The sequence below is a fragment of the Apaloderma vittatum genome, unplaced genomic scaffold (genome assembly GCF_000703405.1).
Source record: "Apaloderma vittatum isolate BGI_N311 unplaced genomic scaffold, ASM70340v1 scaffold5817, whole genome shotgun sequence".
In the NCBI taxonomy this organism is placed as follows: domain Eukaryota; kingdom Metazoa; phylum Chordata; class Aves; order Trogoniformes; family Trogonidae; genus Apaloderma; species Apaloderma vittatum.
The window spans coordinates 50,694-62,164 of NW_009725596.1; the positions used below are offsets into that span (position 1 = coordinate 50,694).

The 11,471-nt window shown below is 46.0% G+C and overlaps 1 protein-coding gene across 1 annotated transcript in view; it reads left to right on the forward strand.

Annotated features, from left to right (window-relative positions):
- BMP3 (bone morphogenetic protein 3) overlaps positions 1 to 11,134 on the forward strand; it is a 40,496-nt gene extending 29,362 nt beyond the window's left edge. The window contains exons 4-6 of the mRNA XM_009872953.1: positions 1 to 62; positions 8,166 to 9,076; positions 10,943 to 11,134. Coding sequence (XP_009871255.1) covers positions 1 to 62; positions 8,166 to 9,076; positions 10,943 to 11,134 — 1,165 coding nt within the window. The remainder of the gene's footprint in view (positions 63 to 8,165; positions 9,077 to 10,942) is intronic.
- Positions 11,135 to 11,471: the final 337 nt, after the last annotated feature.

Below are 11,471 nucleotides of genomic sequence, written 5' to 3' on the forward strand. Positions count from 1 at the left end.
CCCACTGGGGCTGCCCCTGCGGCAGGGGAACACGGTCCGAGGCTTCCGCCCGCTGCCTGCAGGTGAGTCCCGAGGCATGGAGGATGAGGCGGGGTCCAGGACACCCCTTTTTGCCCCAGGGGTTTGCTGGGAGGGCTGGATCGCTACCTGGTCAGCTCTGCTCTGGGTGAAACAGTGCGAGGCGAATGGCTGCAGGTCCACCAATACGCAGTTGTGCATCTATGCGGGGCCCTGAGGCTGGGGCTCAGGCTGGGTGGCAGCCCAGTGATACTGAACCTGGGGAGCCAGGTGTACGGAGGATGAGGAAAGGGTTAGGGAAGTAATTCTTCCCACAGCAGCAGCCTTGTGTTTCAGGATGTAATGTTAGCTTTGAATCCCATATTTTAATTACGGGTTATTCCAAGTCTGTGTGGAGCGTTTCTGACATAGAATATCTGGACTCCATACCGGGGAACTGGGGTAAGGAACAGATCCTCTCTGGAGTCTCCCTTTTATCAGATGTTTTCTGTGTGTGGATTCTGTTTAAGCCAAGGCATGATTTGCATGTGATGGAGCAAGAACTCGATTCGGCCAGCCTTTAGATTATCTGCAGATACTCTCTTTGAGACCTCGGTGACAGTACTAGCAAGCAAAGGCAGTGAAAAATGAGGTTTTTTAAAGCATAATCTGTGCATGGTAAATGCTGCATCTGGACGTCTTTGGTGGTGATGCTTAGATCTCTCTGTGATTACAGACTGACATGTACAGGTAGCTTTATTAAAATTGAGAGTCGTTTTTCATTAAGGGGGATTTGGGAGGGGGCCATGTATGTAACATCCTAGAAGAACGGTGTCTTAGCGAAAAGAGACTGACACAATCTTGGTGCCGCATTCCCAGGTTCTGTTTTTCTGCTTTTGTACAAGGGTTCAACAGAAATGCTGCAACCCAAACCTGCCCTTCGGTGGGAAATGATTCCCAAACCCCCTGCATCCCAAAACCTTTGTATGACAACTGTCATGCCATGCATAGGTAAAACTGAGTGCTGCCTGAAAGTTTCGGTGATCTGCATCGATTCCTGTCTCCCAGAAAACTGAGAGCTGGGTGCCAGACTTGCCTTAGGTTTCTTTGCAGTTCCTTACTTCAGATTCTGTAGACGCAAGGACGACTGTTGCAGGATAGCCCTGCTCAGAGATCAAGTGCCATCAGTAATTGTGTGGCTCTGGTATCTTAGGATTTAGTCCAACAAGTGATCTCCATCATGTGTTACTGCAGGTATTCCTGTCCACAAGAGAGGCTTTGGGGACTAGAGGCATAGATACCCTACTTGTGGAGGATGGAGACCTGGGATCTCCGACGTGCTGCTCCTATGGAGAAACTCTTTGCAAGATGAGCGGTTTTTGTAATATCTAGTCTAATGTACTTTACGTTGTTCTGAAATAAGCACTTTCCTCACTCAAAAAAGAGGAGGTATAATAAAAAAATAGAAAGGGGGAGGTATAATCCCAGCAGAGTGCTATTTGCTCCTTTAAGCATATCTGATTCAAGATATTTATTGTTCTAAACCTAGAAGGCCTTTGGTTGAAATCCCATCTCTGTGGTCTTTCTGATTATATTTATCCTTTCACTTGACATTGGGTGGCAGCAGTCCTATAAACACACTGTTCACTAATCTCTTCTCTCCTGCTACGATACCTTCACATTTCAAGTGCCAAAGCAATAAATTGGAAGTGGTTCTAAGTTTTATTACGCTTTTATGCAAAGTGTTTAACCAGTTAGGTGTTGTCTTTGTCTCGCCGTAGGCAGCAGCAGCTCGTTTTATAGGGTTATTGATGGCAGAAAAGGGCATTTCCAGGAAACCCTTACATGACATGTTCCTTAGTAGTGAGGAGGGAGGAGTGAAACAGCTTTTTCTGGCTTCTTCGTTGCACCTGGCTTGCCCGGTCAGCCCTACGATGGAAATGGGTAGCACCACAGTATTTCAAGGTAGCTTCTTTCCAGATCTCTGTGCTCTGACTTACACTCCTCGTCTGCAGGTTTCGGTCTCCCACAGGTTTCCCCTCGTCCATAGTGTGTCGCTGCATCAGTTAGAGTAATCGGTTATGTTGTTGTTGCTCCTTCAGCACATTGTGCCGGCCCCACTGCCAGCACCTGCAGGAGAGAGCTTTTTGTCTGTAATGAGCGGAACTTCCCTGAGAGTTTCTCCCGCACCTACACGGGAGGCCTCTAAGGAAATCTTTGCTGATTTGGTTTGCGGGTTCACCATGCATTTTCTGATCGTGTGTTTCAATGCCAGATACTGGTTTTTTTGTGAATTACAACTGTCAACTGTGGCTGTGAAACCTTTCAGTCCTCAATTTTTCCCTGGAGAGCTGCTGGCTCTTCTGCAGCACATGGGAAACACCTTACTAGGATCTCACAGATATAACCCACCAGACAAATTGTTGAGATCCTGTTAAGATAGTGTGGTGTGATGAGACCAGGAACTGCTAGGTTTTGTTGAAAATTGTCCCTGTTTCTGGTCCAAGAAAAGTGATCTTGCATATGGCAGCTGCAGGACTGCAGTGCGAAGCCAAAGAGAAAGAACTAGGACATATTTAATCAAAGGAGGTGTCCTCACAACCGTTAAGTTCAGGTTTCTCTTTCTCTCACTCAGTGCTCTGAGAGGATAGGACAAGAGCTTTGGCCCTGCTTGGGCAGCTCTCAAGTTTCCATCCTGCACTGCCCTGTAGTCACTTCCGCACCAGATTTCACAACTAGGCTTAATATTATTGTTGGATTATTAGTTGTTTTTGGCTGGGGGTTTTGGGTATTGGTTTTGATGAATGTGCATGTGATCTTCAGGCAAATTGGTTTTCCATTAATCTTGTTCTATTATCTGAGAACATAATTGTTCGGTTGGCGTCGTGTGGAAAAAAGGAGCCTTCGACGCCTGTGACAAACTCCAGGCCCGGAATCCATCACAAGCGAAGTGAGGATGCGTACTGTTCACAGTAGGTGTAGTTGCATTGCAGCACTGTTCTTTCTCTGTGACCGAACCGCTATATAGAAACCTGCTTCCTTTAGAGGTGTGCGTGCCGACCTGCGCCTTCTAAAGCTCAGAATCTGCAGGAGAGATTCTGCATGGAATGAAAGACAGCCAGAAGGTAAAAGCCTCAAACGCAAGACTTGGAGTTATCTTTTGAAAGCACTTTTAATCATTACATTGCTCAAGGAACATATCTTGTGAAAGAGTCAGTTAAAAAACTCGACTTCAATTGGAGGGTCCCTCTAATGATGTTACGGTAGAGCTATGCAGTCAGAAATTACTTTAAACTCTTTTTTTATTGACTAGATTTCAAGTAATTTTAGTTATTGCACCTGCCCCTAGGCCAATTCTTTTGGTTTAAGAGCTATGTTCTCCTGCTTTTCAAGATGCCTTTCCTTCCTTTGTTGTGGTGTGAAATGCCCACGCAAAGAGGGGAAGCCAAGTACTGCTCAAGGACACGGGATAGTCACCAGCTGCCGTCAACCTGCAAAAAACAGATCATGCCAGAATTTTAGACTCTTTGAGCTTTAGTGATATTAAGAGTCTTTTGTGATGATAGCTTTAAAAGCATACAGGCAGGAGATGCGAGAGTGTGCGTCTTTTGGGTTTGGGTAGGACGTTTTTGTTTTGGTTTTGTTGTGGTTTGTTTCTGTTGTTTTCAGAAACAAAATTCAAGCAGCAGCATCCTGATAGTTTTTAGGCAGAAGGAATTAGAAAACTATTAAGGTATGATTTGGGCAGGCCGGGCCCAAAATCTATAAACCAAAACCTGTCTGGAAGACAGATGGGCAGTATCTGTAGGTTTGGTGTCTGAGGACCAGAGCCAGAATTTGAATTTCTGGCTTCTCTTACCACCTGCAACATCCCTACTTGTTTAGCTTATGCCAGCTTCGAGCTTGACCTTCTGTTCTGTTTAAAACGTACAGAAGAGAGATCATTTGCCCAATGTGCAACACATTGATTATGTGCGTATTTCCATATCATAAAATCCATGTGAAAGTTAGATCCTGAGCGTGCACCATCACTGCTTCCTGAAGTTCTCGAAGGAAGTAGCTGATAGCTTTAATCAGTGGTGGGCTTTTTACTTTTTCTATCAAGTTAATAGCTCCTATGGCCTTCTCTGCTCTGCTGAAAGAATTAGCAAAATGGGTTTGGCATGAAGTCTTGTGCTCTAAAAAAAGAGCAACCCAGATCCTATATTTTCTTTTGCAAAATACTCCAAGTGGTTAAGGAGGAAGCGGCAATCAAGTGAGAGTGAAGGTGGGAGAAAAGAAATCTGGCTTCCAGCTTTGTGTTTCTGTTCTGGAACTTGTTCCCGTTTCCAGCCCTGAGTGAACTTTTGTAGCTGGGCTGTGAACCCACAACAACAGAGTTTTACATCAGAGACGCTGATCCATTCTTCACTCTGTGCGCTGGCACAAGGGCACCATGTTAGTATCTCATTTGAGTGATGACAATAGAACTAAATAGACCTCATTGTTCCATCCTTTTTCACCCGCAGGACAGATTTGGCAGTCCATAAAATTTCAATTAATCCTCTATAAAGGTAAAGAGACCACATGCTGGCGGACTCATTCCAGCTTATTGGTGCCTGGAAATGCCCCTTGTAACGCGAATATGTTGATGCCACGGATGTCAGTTGCCGCAGACTTAACTCCTTTTTCTTAACGTGCTCTAGGTAATGCCAGTAACAGGCAATCCGCACAGCTGTGGGTTATTGCAGGAAGAGCAGGGGGCAGGGACTGTGTCTCTGAAGATTCAGAGTGTCAGCTATAGTGCCCTGCGCTGGGTCTGGTGCGAGCTCCTGGTTTGGTTTCGAGGTGAGTTTGCAAGCTGACCGATTTGGTAGCAGAGCAGTGCCTGCTGCAAGTGGGGAGAGCGATGCTTTCCCTCAAAACTGTTCCTCCTGTGTGTGCTTGGCGCCATCTAGGGTTTCTCTGTAAACATAGCGGCTTGTTCTGTGTTCCGCTATAATATGGGAGTTCAGAGCAGTGGAATTCTTAGTGAAAATTAAAATCAGAACTAGTCATTCTGTACACAACGATGATTCCAATGACAGTTTCTTAAACAGGCGCTCGTGAGACATAAATTTTGTGCCTTAGACTTATGTACTTAGTGCTCTGCCAAACTACAAATTAACCTTATTATTTTAGTGATTACAGACAAGGCAGAAGTTAGGTCCTTATGTGTACTTAGTACAGATGTAATATAGAGCCCATCTGGGCTTGAGGATTTAGAAGGACTATCCCATTAAAGAAAATCTAGCTCCCCAAGCAATAGCTGAAACTCTGAAGGGTTTGGAATGTGAGTTTTCAGCTCTTGGGTACGTAACTGTGCGACCCACCATCAGGCTTAGCTCTGTGTCTCACCAAGGGTGTCTTCCCTAAATGCCCAGTTCCACTGGAAAAAGTCTGTGTTCTTTTCCCCCTGATTTCATGAAGCAGTGCATCTGATGTGCTGCGGAGAATGGTTCTGTCTTTTTAGTGAGACCGACTCCTGCTTTTTAATGTCTCTGTTAGAGTATCAAGGAGAAAAAAACCAAACCAACATGTTTGGAAGAAGAGGCCACTTAGGGTACTGGGGTCACAATTGGGAGAATTTGGCCAGGGTTATCTGAGCATCTGTAGCAGCTGGGGTGTTGCAAGCTAGGGGCACAGAGTGTCACCCAGAGCATGAAGCTGAAAGGTCCGTACTGGAAATGATGTTTTCACTTGCTTAGCACAGTGTTTTTAGGGTGGAAGCAAGGAAACTCTTTTTTCTTCATCGGCGGGCATCTCTATACTTGTCATTGCGAGGAATTAAAAAAACAAGCGAAGAGAGCAAAACTCGTTCCACATTCTGTAAGCTATAACTTCTTTTCAGCCTCTTGAGAAAGTTTTGACATTCCATGATGTCAAGGAAGCATTTAACTCCGTACTCCCTTGTTATCTTAACGTGTCGACTTGTTTCCAGCCCTTTGGGGGGCTGCAGGCCAAACCTTTGCTTTACTATGTTTGACTTTTCCATACAGCCTGGTTTTATAGCTCTCAATAGCACCTTAACGTTTCGATCTATATTTCTTTTCCTCTTAAGGACAGATCTCCCAGCAGTCTAAGAAGGCAATTTAATAAAAAATAAAAATTAAGCCTTACTTCCCAAGCCTTTCTTTTGCACCCCGGAGGGGACTAAAGCAGTCAGGTTAGCCTGCGTTAGGGGAGCATCTTTGGGTTCGTCCAAGATACCTGCACTTGGGGTGACTTCTCTCACTTCAGAGCTGGGGGAAACCCGCTGCTACCCGCATCACTCCTTAATGGATAGAATGGCATCCCCGCCATGAGGAAGGGTTGTCCTTGGCTCCTTCTCCTTGCACAGAGGCAAGTGAGTGCGATTTGTCACCCCCCATCAACCCCACAAACCCCAAGGTGTTGGGTTGGCTTTCTTTGGGTTATCAGACTTGCTCTAGTACTCTCCGTTTATCTTCAGCAGCACTAGCAAATGCTCTCTGACTCTGACTGGCATGAAAATCAACGAAATGTCCAGGCTGGAATGACTGTATTTACCCTGTGTAATTGAAGCAGTCCTGGCCCTGACTATTCTAGAGTGATAGTTGGGCTGCAGTTAGCATCTGGCCTAGCTGACTTAGGCTTTCAGACCAGCTTGCGTACCTGTAGCTCTTTCTAAATAAATGGTGATTCATCTCTTTCTCCAGAGCTGATATCTAAGCCCTAATAGTGGTTAAGCAGTGATTCTATCCTGGTGTTTTTTCTCTCCACATCTTCCGAGGTGAGCCATGTTACTTCGCCACGTGCAAGGATGTTGTCAGTAACTTTTTTTGTGCCCAGCTCTAACCTTGCTGTCAGAAAGACTCAGCTGAGCACGCAGATGTCACCGGCCACTTGAGTGGCCAATACATTAGTCTTGTTGTAAGGGAGGAATGGTTAATCTCGAAAGGAAACAGCCTTCATAGCTTAGGGTTCTGGTGGGCAGCAGGATGGCCATGAGCCAGCAGTGTGCTCTCGTGGCCAAGAAGGCCAAGGGCTTCCTGGAGTGGGTTAGAAGGGGAGGAGCTAGGAGGTCGAGAGAGGTTCTTCTGCCCCTCTGCTCTGCCCTGGTGAGGCCACATCTGGAATCTTGTGTCCAGTTCTGGGCCCCTCAGCTCCAGAGAGATAGGGAACTCCGGGAAAGGCTGAAGGACCTGAGTCTCTTTAGCTTGGAGAAGAGGAGGCTAAGGGGTGACCTCATAAATGTTTATAAATATGGAAAGGGGGAGTGTCAGGAGGACAGAGCCAGGCTCTTCTCAGCGACATCCCGTGCCAGGACAAGGGGCAGTGGTTACAAGCTGGAACATAGGAGGTTCCACAAAAATACTAGAAAAAACTTTTTCACGATGAGGGTGACAGAGCACTGGAACAGGCTGCCCAGGGAGGTTGTGGAGTCTCCTTCTCTGGAGACATTCAAAACCCACCTGGACGCGTTCCTGTGTGATCTACTGTAGGTGATCCTGCTCTGGCAGGGGGGCTGGACTAGATGATCTTTTGAGGTCCCTTCCAACCCGTGACATTCTGTGATTCTGTGAGCTTGTGGCTCAAGAGGATAATGGAGGTTTACAGAGGAGCCCGTGCCTAGTGAAGGCAGTGGGAGCCTTTCTCCAGCATCAGGTAGGTCTGGGTGAAGGCACGGTTCGGTGCCACCAGTGTCTCGTTTATGTCCCAATTGTCTCAAACAAAGGAAGACGCTTCTGTAGTCAGGACAGGGTAGATGTTGTCACTTGAGTGCGTTTGCGAGAGAGTATGTTGGAAATGTTACAGAAAGAGGAGAGCAGAAGAGCAAAACCTTACTATGGCATCACTCAGAATTCTGGATGATAGGTGAAGTCTTGGGTGCATCTGTTACTGAGCTGTGTTCCTGTGACCTAGTTTGTTTCCTGAAGTCGGAGCAGTAGGAAATGTGTATTTCTGGATGGAGATAGGTTTTGGAATGAAATGTGATTGAAAGCATGTGATTTACTGTCACCCATTGACCAGCTTCGTAATTCTTGAGAATAGTGGCCTAAACCCCTTCCTACAGCACTGCAATAAAATTTCCTGAGAACTTAAAGTATAATTTGGAAAGCATCACGCTGGGTCCTTTCTCTGCCATATTTGGAAATGCCTGTACTCTAATTAAGTATTTCTTTTCCTAGGGAGCCCTGAAAGCCTGGAGATGTATGTGTTTAACTTGACATCGCTTACCGAGTCTGAAAACGTCTTGTTGGCTTCGGTGTATTATTATATTGGTGATCTGCTGCAAGCTCAGGGGAACTGTTCACAGTCCAGAAACTGTTCTCGCCATGGGCGCAGGAAATCTGAAATTCAGATTCATCTTTCAGTTTGGACCTTTCCTTCTGTGGGGAACCGGACTCGGAGCCTGGGACGTTTCCTCATAAATGTCTCCACTGCTTACCAGGACATCCGGTCCTGGCAGTGGAAGGATATCACTCAGCTCCTCCATGCAGCAAAAAAAGGCAATGAACTGCTGATCGGTGTCAAAATGGATCTGACCAGCCATCAGCCCTGGAAAAGGGCACCTTCTCGCTATGAGCCCTACATTCTGATTTATGCCAACGATTCGGCTATTTCAGAGCCAGACAGTGTTGTCTCTAGTTTGCAAGGGCACCGTCATCCTCTGGCCAGGGTCTTGCCCAGGCCAGAAGACCACGGGAGGAGCAGCCTCGGGAAGCGGCGTCGAAAACGCTCCGCGAACGCCCTGTTGCCGTTGCAGAATAATGAGCTCCCAGGAGCGGAGTACCAGTACAATGAGGATGAGAGATGGGAAGACAGAAAGCCCTACAAAACCTTCCAGCCACAACTAGCAGAGAGGGCAAAGAGTAAGAAAAAGCAGAGGAAGAATCATCACCAGAAGAGCCAGACTCTCCGGTTTGATGAGCAAACGCTGAAGAAGGCGAGGAGGAAGCAGTGGAATGAGCCAAGGTATTGTGCCCGGCGCTATCTCAAGGTGGATTTTGCAGATATTGGCTGGAGCGAGTGGATTATTTCACCTAAATCCTTCGATGCCTATTACTGCTCAGGCGAATGCCAGTTCCCAATTCCAAAGGTATGCTCTTGATTGATTCCTTTGCACTGTCCGATACTCTGCCTTGCATCGGTTAAATGCAGCTGGTCACCCACTTAGACGTTCAGATCTAGTAAATAAGTGAGACCTTTCTGTCTTGGGCTCGAAGGAGTAGTGGTTAGAACAGCTAGTAAAAAATTCAGGCTTGTAAAGGTAATTAAAAAAATATTACATGGTATTATTTTTTGTTTCAGAACCCAAGTTGCTGTTAAACGTTGTCTGAATAGTGCTTATGATGTGTGAACTTGTTATTAACCTATTGACTATACATAATACAAGCCAGATCCAAAAAACTGCTCACTCGACAGCAATCCGTGTGCCTCAAAGGGTTGTCTGCTGCCACACCCCCGCTGGGGTCAATCATTATATAGCTCGCTCTAGTGAAAATGTGTGCCTCCTGGGGCATGACTTAGGTTCGATGGAGGAAGGAAAAAGTAAAAAATGGGCTCCAGTTGATCCTGGCCCCTAAAATATTCTCCACTTAAAAAGAGACAACTGCTCTGGGCTACCGTCAGCATTACAAAAGGAACAGAGCAAAGAGTCAAGTATGCATCGCACTGCTGGTGATTCCGCTCTTTATTTCTGATGACAGGCAAAAAAGAATTATGTCTAGCAGCTTCTTAGAAGGGCTTGAAGGCGTCTCGCCGTTCGCAAGTCCAGAAGTGTTGAAACCCGTTGTGTTCCCTGAAACCACTTGTTAGGTTTCTGTTCATGTTGAAATTCAAATAGTTTTTTTAGGATGCTTTTAATTGCAAAAAAATTGAATGATCTTGTTTTCTTAAGAGAATGAAAAGCTAAATTCTGTATAAAGGTAAAATGAGCGTCTTGTAGAGCCATGTGTTATTCTTGAGCCCTATGTAGTACCTGGTGGAACTGATAAGACTGGTTTTGCAAATCGATACTATACCCCATCAGGCAACGCCGAACTGACCCTTTCCCACAGGTAAATAATGTTCCCTTGCTGAGGGCGGGCTCCTCATGTTGACAACTTGTTGGGTAATACAAACTAGAGATGCTTCTTCCTCCACTACTTCTTATCTTCCCACCTCGGAATTTCCCTTTCCCTGATTTCAGTGAGCTTGTTTGATTGCTCTCAGAGCCCCATGCCTCGGGTTTCTGTAATGCTGCAGCGCCGCCAGGCCAGGTGGAACCTCTCCCAGGTCAGGAACATGAGCTTGGGACACGCTGCATGAAATTCAGCAGGGCAGCGAGTCCCCAAAGACGCAAGCAGCGTGTTTTACCTTTGGACACCTGATCAGCAGGCTCAGGAGATCTGCTCGGCTCCGAGTTATTTTTGTGGCAAAGTCTGCACTGCAGCTGAGTGGGGAAACGAGCCTGGATGCTACTGGAGCTTCCATTTCCTGTTGCAGTCAGATATGCAAATCTGAGTTGTGTACTCAGACATTCTGTAAATCCCGTTAGCGACTGCTGAGCAGTGTAGCTACTCCTGAATTCAAGACAAACAAGCGGAGATCTCTACCCCGAGATCAGCTACATAGATGGAGAGTAGTGTCTCTGTAACCACTCTGGGTAACCTGCAGCCATTAAGAGGATGGTGCAGCAAGCTTCATGCTTGTTATTTTAACCAGAATATCACCACCCCCCCCCGCCTCTCATTTGAGTTATAAATAACGACAGTAAAGGGTAACAGGGAAGAAGATCAGGCTTGGCATAGTGTCTGTGTTTACTCAGGGTACAGGACCCTTTTGTATCTGAGAAAATTCTGTGTCCCTGCCCTCGTCTGAGCTAAACAGAAGCAATTGTGTCAAGTGATTTTATGTATAAGCCAAGTCTGCATTGACATTTTTTTCTGTTTTTGTTTTGTTTTGTTTTTTTTTTCTTGTGCAGTCCTTGAAGCCGTCCAACCATGCCACCATACAGAGCATAGTGCGAGCCGTCGGCATCATCCCGGGCATTCCGGAGCCTTGCTGCGTTCCTGACAAAATGTCGTCTCTCAGTATCTTATTCTTTGATGAAAACAAAAACGTGGTTCTTAAGGTATACCCAAACATGACAGTGGAATCCTGTGCTTGCAGATAACATCTCTGGAGACCCTTCTGAAATTATGAGGTGATCACTTGCTATTTGGGGGTGGGTGTGTGCATTTCATGATATCTGCTTTTTGTTTGCACTACTAGTGCATTTCCTTTGGACAAAATAGAAACAAATGTAAACGAATCCAAAGAAAGAGGATGGAAATGGAATGGACTCCAAATAGCAATTCCAAGTAAAGAGAACGGGAACTTTATTTATCTCTGAATTTGGCCGAGACACGAGTCTCGGCGATGGGGAGTGGCTCAAAATGAGAGGTGACTGACAGAGGGATGTGCTGATGTATTCTTGCACAAGATGGTGAAAGCACTGCTGGCTGTCTCGT